Source organism: Ranitomeya variabilis, chromosome 4 (assembly GCF_051348905.1).
Source record: "Ranitomeya variabilis isolate aRanVar5 chromosome 4, aRanVar5.hap1, whole genome shotgun sequence".
NCBI lineage: Eukaryota > Metazoa > Chordata > Amphibia > Anura > Dendrobatidae > Ranitomeya > Ranitomeya variabilis.
The window spans coordinates 530,004,196-530,019,148 of NC_135235.1; the positions used below are offsets into that span (position 1 = coordinate 530,004,196).

General features: G+C 43.7%; 1 protein-coding gene across 1 annotated transcript; it reads left to right on the forward strand.

The window, feature by feature from the left end:
- Positions 1-849: 849 nt before the first annotated feature.
- LOC143769116 (uncharacterized) lies at positions 850-1,795 on the forward strand. Its single transcript, XM_077257694.1, has 2 exons — positions 850-944; positions 1,043-1,795. Exons 1-2 carry the CDS (start codon positions 939-941, stop codon positions 1,337-1,339), a joined length of 303 nt encoding a protein of 100 aa, XP_077113809.1. The 5' UTR covers positions 850-938; the 3' UTR covers positions 1,340-1,795.
- Positions 1,796-14,953: the final 13,158 nt, after the last annotated feature.

Here is a 14,953-nt window from a genome sequence, read left to right on the forward strand (position 1 = left end):
CTATTTTTATCTAATCTTTAAAAAACGGGGTGATAGGTTCCCTTTAACAACAGCTCCCTCCTCCATAGGGAACGGCGCCGGCAGCGCGGAAAACGGCCTGAAGTCTATTATTCCTACAATCCCTGCACGATAGACAGTGCTCCATATACACCACATATTAATGGGGGAGGGCAAATATTTTATATATAACAGTCAATATCCTGTACATTTTCCTAATGTTGCCTTTGCCCCAGCAATGACCCCTAAACATATAGACAGTAATTCCCAAAGTTTCCAATAACAGTACACCCTAGTCAAAGAAATCAGAACCAAGTACCCAAGAGCTAACCTGACTGTTCTGGCTGTTTTATAGGAGTTTGATACACTTTGATAGGAGTGAAGACTACAACGGAGACCATGTGGAGCGGCCATTCAGACTGCGTTGGATCAGGTGAGATTGCTCACACTGTGGTAGACGACCATTCTCTGTACTGTGGTCATATGGCTCCCAATGGCTTCATGAATATTTATCTTTGGGATGTGTCCAATTTCCAGTATTTTGGGGGGGTAACTATAGCACTGCAGATGTTTGCTGTAAGAAATGCGAGAAAACGTAACTGATCCCCAACAGAGGTTCACAGCGCCTCTCTGAACATAACAGGAGCTTCATAGGTAGAGAGGTGAATAAACTGCTGCCCGTGAAGTCCACAGAATGTTTGTATCCTGCATGTATGAAAAACACATTTTTCTAGCTTCTTTTTGCTGCCATTTCCCCTCTTTGTACTTAGTGGGATGATTTCTCGTATTGGGGTCAGTAGTGCCGCTCTGTCACACCCTCTTTGTACGGCTATGGTTGATTCTAGTGTTTGGTTGTTTTTTCTTCAGTTAATATCACACCGGAGGAGACGCTAAGAAGACTGGCCTTCTGTGAGAACCTTCTCCCGTCATCTCTCTACAAGATGGAGGTTAGTGAGAAGACGACTATACCGCTGACATTATTTTTAAAGATGAAGGGGTGTATAGGAATGGCTTATTACATCACTAACTTAATCTGTCTTCTTAGCTCCTCATGATGACAAATCCAACAGCCCAGAAGAAATATGTGCCAAGGCATGAATATGAAGAGCAGCCTACACCATCCAGGAAGATGCAGATCACAAAACAAGAAGCATGGGCAATGATGGCTAAAGAACTGTGTAAGGACCTGGATGAAGATGAGGAAGAACAGAAAGAAGACAAGACGGGAGAAAAGAAAGAGATCAAGATCAGAATTAAGATCGGCACCAGAAAAAGAGGCCAGGAGGAGCACCAGGAGGAGCACCAGAATAAGCGTCACAAGAAGCAAGACCAGGCAGTGTAACATCTCATCGTTCATCAACCAGTATTTGAGAGGAAAGAGGAACATCATCTGGACAATCCTGCTAGCACCTCTCAGCCGATAACATCATATACAGCAAATACTGGGACGTAAGTATGAAAAAAAATGATAGTAATAATAAGAACAGTATTAAACTATTATTGCAGCAGCTTATTAATATTAGTAGGTAAAACAGTAATATTAGCTATCATAGTAGTAACAAAAAGTAGTAATTTTAGTAAATAAAAAATAGAATACAAATATAAAAATGATAATATTGTTAGTTATAATAAGATAATAATATTACATTAGATTTATTTTAATAGAATTAGGGTGCTTGATCCAGGGTTCTAGGACTGATCGCCTTTTCCCGGGGTTGAGAAGGAATTTTTCCCCTGTGACACAGATTGTCTGAAAGTGTCCAAGGGTTTTTGCCTTCTTCTGGATCAACCACATATACATAGCACAGTAGTAATATTTATAGCAGAAAGTTACACTAGTCTGTTTATAGTAATAGCATAACAATACTGTATTTAAAGCTGCAATGATAGAATATTTATAATAAGAAAAAAGACAAACATCATAAAATAACTCATTTTAGCTGTTATTACATAAGTATTTTAATGTTATTAGATAGATATTCCTTCTTCTAGGTCAACCATTTTAGAAAAAAAGAGAAATCAAATATAATATTTAGCATATAGTAATGATTTTAGTTGTAATATTAGAATGTAGACATATTAGATTACTTAGAAATGACCAAAGTAATAATAAATGCAGAAGAATAATAATAACCATAGTATTAGTAGTAGGGTTTGATCCAGGGTTTTAGGACTGATCGCCTTTTCCTGGGGTCAAGAAGGAATTTTTCCCTGAGTCACAAATTGGCCAAACGTGTCCAGGGTTTTTGCCTTCTTCTGGATCAACAACAATAGACATAGGGACTTTATTACTACCAGTTAGTGTAGTGTTAGTGTAGGTCCCATCTGAAGAGGTCGCCTTGTCGTTGGCAGATGGGCTCGCACAATTTGATGAAAATGTGCGCTAAGAACCTCACATTTATAGGTATTGAATAGTAAACATGGCAGTAAGGTAATTCTGAATAAATATATATAATTTGTATGTACTTTGCAGCCACTTTTTTTGCTTTTGCATTTCGTCTACAGCAGTTGCTCCTGCACATTTATTTCATTTTGTTTGTTTGTGTTTACTTTCTTCCTGGATTAACATCTTAAACATTGTGACCTTACAGTTAGCAGTATTTTAGTAATATTTGTATACATTTCTCTTAATTTTCCTCTTTGATGCTTGACGAGGTCTTCCTACTCCCTACAGAAATGTCAGTAGCAAACGCACAAACCTTACATTTGACCATGGTCTGTAGCAGAACTGTAACAAGCAACTATATGGCCCAATTACAAAGCTGGAGTTATACTCTACAGCAGAGGTCCCCAACGTTTCTGACCTTGAAAGCCACATTCAGCTCTGAGAGAGTCGCGAGCCACATTCAGCTCCAGCCCCCATCACAATAGTAGCAAGCAAAGCCCCCATTACAGGAATAATGGTAACCAAAGCTGTTCCACAAAAAAGCAATCACCCCAAAGCAGTATACTAAGATCCAGGGGTTCCTACAACACCCCCATTCAGTATTCTCCTATAAAGCACTCCCAAGACACTGTCACATCCAGCTTCAAACACCTCCTCTGACAGGTGGTGTCATCTTGTCTCCAGCGTACCATAATTAAATCATCTCAAAACCCCTAAGAACATTACATGTGCATCCAGATCTGCTCTTCTGTGCAGGGCTGCTCGCAAAATTCATCATTTTCTGATGTGCCCTTCATATCTGTTTGCAAGAACTGGAGCTAATGCACCAAGCTGACAGACAGCCGCGAGCCACAATTCATGGGACCACGAGCCACATGTGGCTCCCGAGATACAGGTTGGGGATCGCTGCTCTACACTATCTCCACATTCAGAAGTGGGACATGAAAAGCTCCACTTTATCTAATAGGTCTTACCCTCCACAGTTCTGGACATAGTCCTCCTCTGCAGGGATGGATAGTGATTGGTGGAGGGAACTGTTGCTGAGCTGCCTCCTCCAATCACATATCTGTCCCTGCACACTATTTAATGTTGCAACTAGGGTACTCACAAGTCCGAGACCCTTTTAGGAAACATGAGCAAACAACCCCATCATCCTTCAGAATATACTGTAACAATGGGTATATTCTGAAGGATGATGGGGGCTCTAGCCATATTTAGTGTAAATATATACTGTAATGTAGTTTCCAAAGTGTTTATTGCAAATGTGATGACCCCTCCCTCATCTTTCAGAATACATCCATGTGTGCAGTAAGTGAGTGTATTCCTGAGGATGAGGAGGGTGGTAGTCACAATATACGGTACTGCAGGCACTGTACTGTAATTCACAGATCCCCCATAACAGAGACACATCCACAGATAATATTTTTGTATTTTATGAAAGGTTTTTGCACACTATTTGGCTCAAAATAATTTTTTTCATTATTTTCCTCTCTAAAATCTTGGTGCGTCTTATAATCAGGTGCATCTTATAAAGCGGAAAATACAGTGCTTATTTAGTTACAGCAGGGTTTTGCTCATTTTGTTTCTGGTAGGTTTTGTGTGCTTTATGGCCAATGTGAACATGTGTTTATGTGCTGCGTGTGTACCAACTTAAACCAAGCTCAATTTTTGTATTTTTTATTTTATTGGTTTTGAGTGTGAGAGCAGGATATCATGTTTTTCTACAGATTTTGCATGAAAGACATGTAGCTTTTACTGGGGTTTTTCTGGGCAAATTTAAAATGATGCAGGAGGCTTACATTGCGAGTCTTGTGTCACTCGACTTCTTGTCATCACGTGACGACTCGTATGCGATTTGCTTAGCAGTCACGTGTCAACTTATTTCTCTTCCTGTTTCTCTCATTTCCCCGTTACACACTGTTAGGATTCCCAATATTAGACTGTCTGCCTAACTTAACATTTAGGCCGGAGTCACACTACCATAGAATACGGACGAGTGCTATGCGAGAAAATATTGTATAGCACTCGGACCAGTGTTAATCTATGGGACAGCTCACATCACTGTATTTCTTTCTCAGGCGTATTCGACGTGCGTATAAAATCGCAGCATGCTGCTGTAAGGAGGTGGCAGAGAACCTCAGTGCTCCCTCTCTCCTATATGCTGGGCATGAGTGCCCCCAAGCGGTGCCCTGATGGTTTGCCTACATTTCACTGTTTTATTAATGCTGTATGTTTTGTGTGATGCTCTTTTATCCCATGTCCTTGTATTGTATATACTGTGTTGTAATTATAATATTTACATTAGGGATAGCAAGGGTTAACCTGGTAGGCTGGGTCAGCAGCCTCACAGGAACAGGAAGTTCCATTACTGGGAGCAGGATACACCCCTGGAGGGGAAACAGTGCTGCCGAAGGACTGCAGGGCAGTAGGAACCGGCACAATTACTGTGTGAGTGCCCACCAAGAGATTATTAGCTCCTGGGAGCCGATTGGAAGCTGATGCTTCTGCTGCTGCTGCTGTTGCCGATGTAGCAGCATCTTTGAATAGGGGCAGCTCAGGAATTGTTATTACATTTACCTCATCCATATTAAAAAGTTTAACGTTGGATCTGAAGTGTGGCGTGTGGTGTATCCGGAGGGCGCTGTTCCTGTGTTGGGAGCAACCAAGTGCTAGAGGTAACTGACTGTATCTACCATTTCATGTGCAACGGGTAAGAATACTGATTATATTCTGCCTACGTCATTCCACTTGTGGACGGGTTTTCCCCTGCTTCTAGTCGACCGGGACCAGGTAAGATCACGGGCTTTGCCCGGCTCAGGTACCCTTGAACCCAGATGTTAACCCTCATTGTGTGGTTACTGATGACTCCACTGTTAGACTAAAATGATTGACTCTTTGTATGTTGTGCTCGTGGAGTGTTTGTTGTTTGTCTGTTCATATATCTGTGTTATCAATCTTGGAAGCAAGCTAATACAGTAACCTGTAAGCACAGTAAACCTATAGTTTAGGTTTAGGACTAACGCAGGATGGCATAGCCTACTCTAGGTGAGGAGGAAAGGTCCGTCTGATAGTTTTCAGCCTGCATGTATAGGACTAACGCAGGACGACATAGCCTACTCTAGGTGAGAGGAAAGGTCCGTCTGATAAGTTTTCAGCCTGCATGTATAGGACTAACGCAGGATGGCATAGCCTACTCTAGGTGAGGAGGAAAGGTCTGTCTGATAGTTTTCAGCCTGCACGTATCGTAGGAGGACATAGCCTACTCTAGGTGAGGAGGAAAGGTCCGTCTGATAAGTTTTCAGCCTGCACGTATACTAGCAATAGAATTGGGAACTAAGTACAGGGTTCCATAGTGCTAGAGAATTAGTCCAGAGTCCAGTATACTAGCAATAGAATTGGGAACTAAGTACAGGGTTCCATAGTGCTAGAGAATTAGTCCACAGAATAGTCCAGAAGGGAAGGAATCCCAGAAGCAGGTTAGTGTGCTCTTGAAGGCAGGAGGCTTCCACCCCTCAGGGGAATTAGATTCAGGTAAATGGCATGACTTCATGAAAACCCACACGGTGCAACTGACAGTGGACCTCCAACTTACCATGTTGCTAGTACTGTAGGTATCAGCCATGGTCTCCCACAGAACAGATGTCTTTGACTGCCCAGCTGCCAGACATTAACCAATGACCTATGACTTTTGCCAGACAGTGTGGGGTGATACAGCACACTTACCAGGCAACCAGACAGGACGTGCAACAGTTGGTGCGTTCAGCCCTGGGGGAAGCACCTTCCACCCGACTGACAGCTGAGACATTTAAAATGTACCCGGGGGAAATGGTCCCCAAGACAGAGAATCTAACAATGCCAGGTCAGGGTCTGACTTTGTTGAAGCACTAGAAAAAGCCTGTAAGATTAGACAGGAGGAAGTATCGGTGCATTTAGAAGACTGTATACAGGACCCGAAGGAGCTCCCCATTGATTATTTCTACAGGTTGCAACAACGATGGTCTGATAAGGGTTATGGTGAAGATGATAGAACTGCAACACGTTTGTTAAGTCATGCATATATGCAAGGGATTGATAAGTATGTGAGAGAGAAGGTGATGGCAAGTAGACCAGATTGGAGATCCTGCCCCCCAGGCGATCTTGCTAAGATTGCACATGGAGTCAGTTTGGACTCACAGAAGCAGAAAACTAAGGTTCACTTTCAGAAGAGTGGACCCTCACAGAGAGGTGAAGGACGTGGAGGACCCACTACGGGCCCTAGATTGTGTTACAGATGTAAGAAACCAGGACATTTTAGGAAAGATTGTCGCACAAACCCATACCCAGATAAGGTTCCCACCCCTGCTACCCCCCAGACCGACGAATAGGTAACTGGCAGGCTGCAACTGTGTCCTCTAATCACGCTACCCCCCACCCCCGACTGTATAGTACAGGTGAGCCTGCCAGGAGGAACTACAGCAGACTTTCAGGTTGACACAGGAGCTGACAACTCAGGTATCACACTTTCAGACTGTCCATTATCCTTCCGTGACACCACCGACTTTGTCATGGCCACACCTTTCAATGCGCCAACCCAGACCTTGGAAATGACGGAAACCATTCCCCTCTCCATTTGTGGGAAGACCATTCTGACTCAGTTAATGGTAGCCCCCAGGGGACAATGTAATTTGCTAGGTGCTGACGTTTTACGGAAACTACAGGCGGTTATTACTTACCATGATGACGAACAGTGACTATGACCCCTCAACTTAAACCCAGTACCCTCTGCAAGATTATGGCCCTGGATGCAGCTGCAAGTACTGCAGAAAGTGATCCGCTCACTGCACCTGCCCTGGATCAACTCCCCACTGATCTGTGGGCAAAAGGCAAAACTGATGTGGGAAAACTAAAAGTTCCTCCCATAACAGTTGAAACCAGGGGCAGCACCACCCCTATTGCGTCAGTATCCCTTGAGTGCTGCTCAGGAGGCTGCAATAGACGCACAGTTACAAAAATTGCTGGAATCAGGGGTTGTTGTGCCTACACAGTCCGTTTGCAACACTCCCCTGTATCCAGTAAAGGAGAAGGTTAGACCTGGGGAGCCGGTGAATTATAGAATGGTCCATGACCTCAGAGCAGTCAATGCCGCAACAGAACTGCTTGCTCCCTTGGTTCCTAACCCTCACACCTTGTTGGCACACATAACTGTTAACAGTATTTGTTTTTCAGTGATTAACTTAGCAAATGCCTTTTTCAGTGTTCCATTGCACCTAGTTTGTCAGTATCACAAGGCTGGCATGTTAAAGGAGTAGTTCTCATTCGGTATGTTGATGACCTATTGCTGTGTGCTCCTTCTCGTTCTCTGTGTAAAATGGCCACGATCTCTTTAGTCTTTTTTCTCCATGAACAGGGGTACAAGGTATCCAAACAAAAATTACAGTTTTGCTTAAGTACTGTTGTGTTTCTAGGACATTGTCTCTCTCCAGGGAAAAAGCACTTCACCCCTGAGCGAAAACAGGCTATCATGGACATGCAGCCACCATAGAATTTGCAGGGCCTCCGTGTGTTTCTAGGACTAACTTCCTACTGTCGTCCATGGATTCGGTCTGCCTCCATCTTAATGCAGCCTCCATCTTAATGCTACCTGTCCCCTTCTGCCTTACACCAGAGGCACTTGACTGTTTTTACTCTCTGAAATTATGCATTGTTTCCTCTCTAGCTTTGGGCATCCCCAATTATGCCCTTCCCTTTAACCTCTTTCTTCATGAAAATGCAGGACATGCTACGGGTGTGCTGACTCAGCTTCATGGAGACAAACAGAGACCTGTTGCTTATTACAGCGGCCGCCTGGATACAGTGGCAAGAGGAAGTCCCTCCTGTGTTCGGGCCGTGTTGTCTGTCCAGCTGTTGCTACACAAGTCTTCAGAGATTGTTTTGGATTACCCACTGACGGTCCATACCCCACATGATGTACATAGTATCCTTAACCAAGTACAACCTAGCCACCTGTCTATGGCCAGAGGCCAGACAGCTGCGTCTTCAGTGTGCTATTCTCATGCCTACTAATGTGACTTTGAAAAGGTGCACTGTCCTAAACCCCGCTACTCTTCTCCCAGTTCCTATAGATCCAAATGGGGGAGGTGACATGGAAAAGGACACTCTTTTTCTTTCTAGAATGGATCCAGAAGAACAAGATCAGGTTTCCAAACCACATGATTGTTTAGAATTGATGTCTCAGGAAACGGCTGGTCTCCCTACTGTCTCTAGTGTGCCAATACCTAATGCTGATTTTGAGCTTTTTGTAGATGGATCCCATCACCAAGATGACCAAGGACACTTCTGTACCAGATATGCTGTGGTCTCAGAACATGAGGTAATCAAGGCAGAGTCAATGCCAGCTCATATGTCTGCACAAGAAGCAGAGCTCAAGGCGCTCATAGAAGCGTGCAAACTAGCAGAAGGTAAGACTGTAAATATCTACACTGATTCCAGGTATGCTTTTCGCATTGCACACGATTATGGGCCTATCTGGAGAGCCAGGGCTTTCCTGACAGCAAATGGCCACCCCATTAAACATGCTGAGACAGTCCAGCAACTTATGAATGCACTACAGCTTCCCACCCAAGCAGGCATCATAAAGGTAAAGGCACATACCAAAGGCACTGATGGACAGGCAAAGGGTAACGCACTGGCAGACCAGGCTGCCAAGAAAGCAGCAAGCACTCCTGTAGCCTCTAAAGTACGTCACCTAGACACCCCACCATCTCCACTTGTGTCAAAAGACATCTTAGCCCGGTTACAAGAACAGGCAAGTAAGGAGGAGAAAAATAGGTGGCAAGAGATAGGGGCTTGCTCTGATACCGTCACTGGACTATGGGGGAGGGGTGAAAAGGTCTGCCTACCACAGGTACTGTACCCAATGATGGCACAGGTTCTGCACGAGAATGTGCACCACTCGAAGACGGCCATGTGTGACACCCTACAGAAACAATGGATTGCCCCCGGGGTTTTCCACCTGCGCAGAAAGGCAGGTACAGAGCTGCATGATATGTGCCACACATAATCAGGGTAGGACAGTGAAAACTCCATCCAAACACACTCCCCGGCCCCTTTACCCATTCCAGAGACTGCAGATTGATTATATTCAGTTGCCTAGGGTAGGGACGTATGAGTATGTGTTGGTCTGCATTGATTTATTTTCAGGTTGGCCAGAAGCCTACCCAGTTGCCAAAGCTACGGCTAAGACAACGGTGAAGAAACTGATGGCTGAGATCATATGCAGGTAGGGAGTTCCTGAAGTCATTGAAAGCGATCGGGGTTCCCATTTTACTGGAGAGATCATGTCAGAGGTAATGGCAGCACTGGGGGTAAGTCAAGCATTGCATACTCCATACCATCTACAGAGCAGTGGAAAAGTGGAGAGACTAAATGGAACTCTTAAGCTTAAAATCCAGAAGGCAATGGCAGAGACTGGAAAACCATGGACAGAATGCCTTCCTCTAGCTTTGTTTTCAGTAAGATATACCCCAAACAGGAAGACAGGACTGTCACCGTATGAGATTCTGTTTGGCAGGGGCCCCAATCTTGGATGTTTCTTTCCACAACAGTTGCAGCTCAAGTACCAGGATTTGACTAGCTATGTGCAGGCCTTACATGGACACCTTGCTAAAGTGCATTTAACTGTCTTCAGTTCTCTTCCAGACCCAGACAAGGTTCCTGGGCACCATCCCTTGGAGCCAGGAGACTGGGTAGTGATAAAGCGGCACGTCCGGAAGAGCCTGGAACCAAGATTTGACGGACCATATCAAGTGCTCCTGACCACAGCCACAGCTGTCAAGCTCGAAGGAAAACCTAATTGGATCCACGCATCACACTGCAAGCGAGTTAAAGAACCCGACAGCCGATAAAGGAAACATAATGTTTTGGCTGGTTTCGATTTCCATGATATTATGTGTAATCGCATGGGACATAAAGTAGAATAATCACTGCACTCATATGGTTTTTTGTTTGCTTCAAGTGAAAAAGTTTATTTAGACAATAGTGGTGGTGAAGCGATAGGCACAAAAACGTTTTGGCCAACTCGTGGCCTTGATCACAATATCGCCTATTGGGACGTTTCACTAGACTAGGTATACTGTGAGGCCGTGATGATTATTGTTATGGACACAGTTGTATGAACCAGTGTATTGCTGATGTAGCTCAAGCCAAGTACACAGTAGTATTAGTTTAGTATTAGATGGTATAGCTGTCTCATATGAGAAATGTAATATGCCAAATGTGGCTGGAGGGTTCCTGTGTCGTTTTTTATGTGTCTCCAAAGAAACAGGAGAGGATAGAGATCCGTCGGTAGATAATTTCGGTATGCTGCACAGGGAGCCAACGTGGGTGGATTGGTGGGAGCAGGCCGACACAGTCCGTGTCTAGGCTGTAGGAGCTGTGTCCATAACAATAATCATCACGGCCTCACAGTATACCTAGTCTAGTGAAACGTCCCAATAGGCGATATTGTGATCAAGGCCACGAGTTGGCCGAAACGTTTTTGTACATATCGCTTCACCACCACTATTGTCTAAATAAACTTTTTCACTTGAAGCAAACAAAAAACCATATGAGTGCAGTGATTATTCTACTTTATGATTTATGGGACCTAAGGCCCCTTTTCACTGGCACCGTGAACCACATTAGTCGAGTGCTAGCTTTCTACGCCCTCTACAGTATCTAATCGCATGGGACAGTCTAAATTCTCCAACATCCTTGAACAATAAGTTTGTGCAACATCACCGAAAACTGATAGATGACTTGTTGAGAAATTCCCAGCCCTTATCAGACTGTTGGATCTGTACGCATTCACCGTCAGCCACAAGTATCCCCTTCCTAGCTATCCCTGTGTCACCTGAGGAACTGCTTGACTGGACTGATTGTTCTGACACACTTGCCAACAATGCCACGAACAATGTTCAGTTGTGGAACACTACTGTCAGACAGCTGGTGGTCAGATACTTTACCTTTCCTAAACCCAGCCAATTGGTTTAAGGGGATTGGGGGCTGGGTAGCTGGGATTTTACAAAGCTTATTGCATATAGTTGCGATAGTCCTTATTGCATATATAGTGTTCAAAATAGTTTTTAAGTGTATCTCTGTATGTACTGGGAGATCTGTGTTTTGTTTAAAGCAACAATATTGTTTTGCCGTAGAAAGAAATATTGTAAGTTGAAGTTGGAAGTTGAAGGTGAAATATGGTGCCTAGTATTAGAAGGAAACTTGTAAGTGATTGATGGTTATCAGTGTGATTGAAAGATTGGTAAAAGATTTACCTGCTTCAAGTTGAGTGGTTGATATATAGCAAATTGAGGATCAACAGAGGAAGTGAATTCTGATTGTTTTTGTCACGTTGAAAAAAAAAAAAGGAAAGGTGTCTATTACTATGACAAAAAAACTGGATGTTTTGTGGTGCAAGAAGGAACTGAGAAAGTGACTGAGATTAATGTGTCGGGAAAGCAAATAGTTAAAAATTTGGGACAGATGGTCTCCCTGCTAGATAATCAGTTTCAGTAGAAGAAGAAGACTTTGAATTTGTGTGATGAAGGTTTTGTAGAAATTAATTAAGTCTGAGAACTGCTGTATTCCGTTTCTGTGTGAAATTTCTAAAATACCTGATGGGAGGGGGGAGTCAAACATCTGCGCTATTGTTTTCTTCTGTGTTGAGGAATGCTGTGATTTTCTTATCTCTGCTATGGAGGGGGCATGTAGCTGCGTTCCAGTTTTCTCTGTATTTTCTGTCCTTGGTGTAGTACGCGCTGGGAAATTCTGCACTCACACAGCTGATGATGATATATACTATCAAATCCTACAGCCAGGAAACAGTACAGCTTATTCAGAATAGTGAATAAAATGGGGGAATGTTATAGCAGGATTCATTTTATCTTGCTTGCCTCCATTTTGTATAAGTGCTACTAAAGGTCAGGAAAACAAGTCAATATTCACTATTCTTCATTGTGCTGTTATCGCTGATTCAGAAGAACTAATTGTAGCAGGGAATGTCCTTGGTACAATAACGAATAATGTACTGTGTAAAAATATGTTTGCGAAACCATAGGGAGGCAAGGGAGTAATACACTCCGACGCTTAGCCAATATATGGAGAATCCGCCTCCAACACAAGAATGCATAAAAAGTGTGTGTAAGCTTAAATAAACTAGAGATACTTTTGATACAGCCCTGGTGTACTGTGTCTTATCTCTCCGGTGCCGTGACGTCATCTCTACAGTGGACTCATCAGAGAGTAGGTCGAGACCTGCGACAACAACTGTATGACATTTAGCTGGAAGACTTTTATTCCTGCATAAACCACAATGCACAAACGTGCTGGTATATTACCACTGCATGGATAATTTACACCCTTGACAGGTTTACAAATGTGCTTATCTTTTTTTCCAAGTCCTTTCACTTAAAGTATCAGATGCCTGTATTTCCCTGTGACACCTGGAGTAATGTCTGACACGTCCACCTATAAGTGTGCTACACAACAAATACTCCATTAATTCTATATCGCAATCCACCGGCAGCTGTGCAAACAATGGCTATCACTTTTCCCCAGCAGTTGGACACAATTACATTTTGTTTTGCTCTTTTGTTAAAGGCACAATCTATTGTTACACAGGTAGGAAATGAGAGAGGCCCCAGACTGGAGGCCCTGCCAGAAATGGAAAGTATTGTCAGGATCCCATATGACATTCCTTACAACAGTCCAGTCGTGGTCAATATATTACGTACAGGCAAAAAAACTGAACAAAACTGGATTGCAAAAAATCACAAGAAAGAACTCAAGAGAACAAGAGAGGCTTCTAATAGGAAGGGACAAGGGTGACCCACATAAAGAGGCCCAGAATTTCATCAGTATTGGATGCAAAAGAAGGCCAGAAAATAGGCTATACAGTGAAATTACCAACATTACTTTTGATGTATTATAGGGAATTTGTCACCCCCAGGACGTATATGACTTATTAATATGGGCATACAGGTGATAGAAATGTTACACTAGTCCTACCTGTATGACTCATACTAATGGTCTTGTTGCTGAGAAATGTTATATTGTGTCTTTATGCTAATGATTTCTTCCAGGCTTCGGGGTGTGCTGTGCTTCGAAGAAATCCCTGCCTCCTGTCTTCATTGTAATACTACCCCCTCCCATACACATCAGTTATGGCCCCAGAATCCTGTGCTTGCGCCCTGCACTCCCTCAGAAATACTTACCTCATCCTCCCTACTATGGGCACTGTACTCAGGGATCTTCTGCGCAGGCGCCGGCGACTTCCGCTCCAGTGTCCGCCGGTGTGCACGCCGATAAGATGCTCTCCCCACTTCCTCCCTACATGGTCATCACTAGGAACCATGTGTACATAGCGATGACATGGGAGGAAGTGGGGAAAGAACCTTGAACATGCAGAAGTCACCTGCGCAGAAGATGCCTGAATGCAGCACCCATACAAGGGAGGAAAGATATGGATTTTTGAGGGAGTGCAAGGTGCAGGTGCGAGATTCCGGGGCCGTAACTGACGCTGATGGGAGGGGGGTTATATTGTGATGAGGAGAGGAGGCAGGGATTTCAAGGAAGTAATGTTTAGCATAAAGACAGAATATAGGATTTCTCAACAACAAGACCATTAGTATGTGGCATACAGGTAGGACTAGTGTAACATTTCTATTTCCTGTATGCCCATATTAATAGGTAATATCAGTCCCAGGTGATAATAGATTCCCTTTAAGTACGTCTGAGCCCTCCCTCAGTCTGGGAATACCGTGCAAGCTTTGTGGATCTGCCCAATGTGGGGTGGGATTCACATAAACAATGTCCCTTTAAGGTGTAAGACAGCCACACATTTACTGGAGGAATTATGGGGTTGTTCAGTGGAGACGAGTTAGGGCAGAGCCTGATTAGAGAGCAGAGCCCGGGGCAGCCTTACCCACTGGCGAGGTGTGAGAGCAGTGAAGCAGACGGTTCACAGGTTGTGGGGATAAAGCTGCTATGGCAGGAAGGGGCCCCAGGCTGGAGAATTACGCAGGTGGACACCCCCTGAAGAAGTGTGGACGAAACGCGCGTCAGGGTAGAGGGACTGGACACTCTTCTCACACACTGTAAGTACAGCGGTTATTTGCTTTCCCCGTTTCTGACAACATAGGACAGGTTGCCTCCGGTTGTTGGAGGTTAATATGGAAGTCTAAGATATTGATTGTTGCGGTAGTAGGGATTCATTCTAAGCTGGCTAGGGTCTTTGGCATACCCCTCCGTGTATTCATTGATTATGGCTTTTGATACCACGTGAATCAAGGGGTTAAGGCATATCCCATTGTCCAGCTAATGTTATTGTTAATACTGTCTGTATTAATTGTATATACTCTGTGTTTAAAGAGATCAGTAGTTGATCAGTCCCTCACATCTGAGGTGTAGGGTTTATGACTTATTATTGTAATGGTGTCTATATTTTAAAATTATTTAATAATAAAAAATGATTTTTATTGGTTAATAAGAATTTTGTGCTTTTTCTGTTTCACTGCTTCGGTTAGCAATAAGTGATACAGACGGATTTTCATTTTG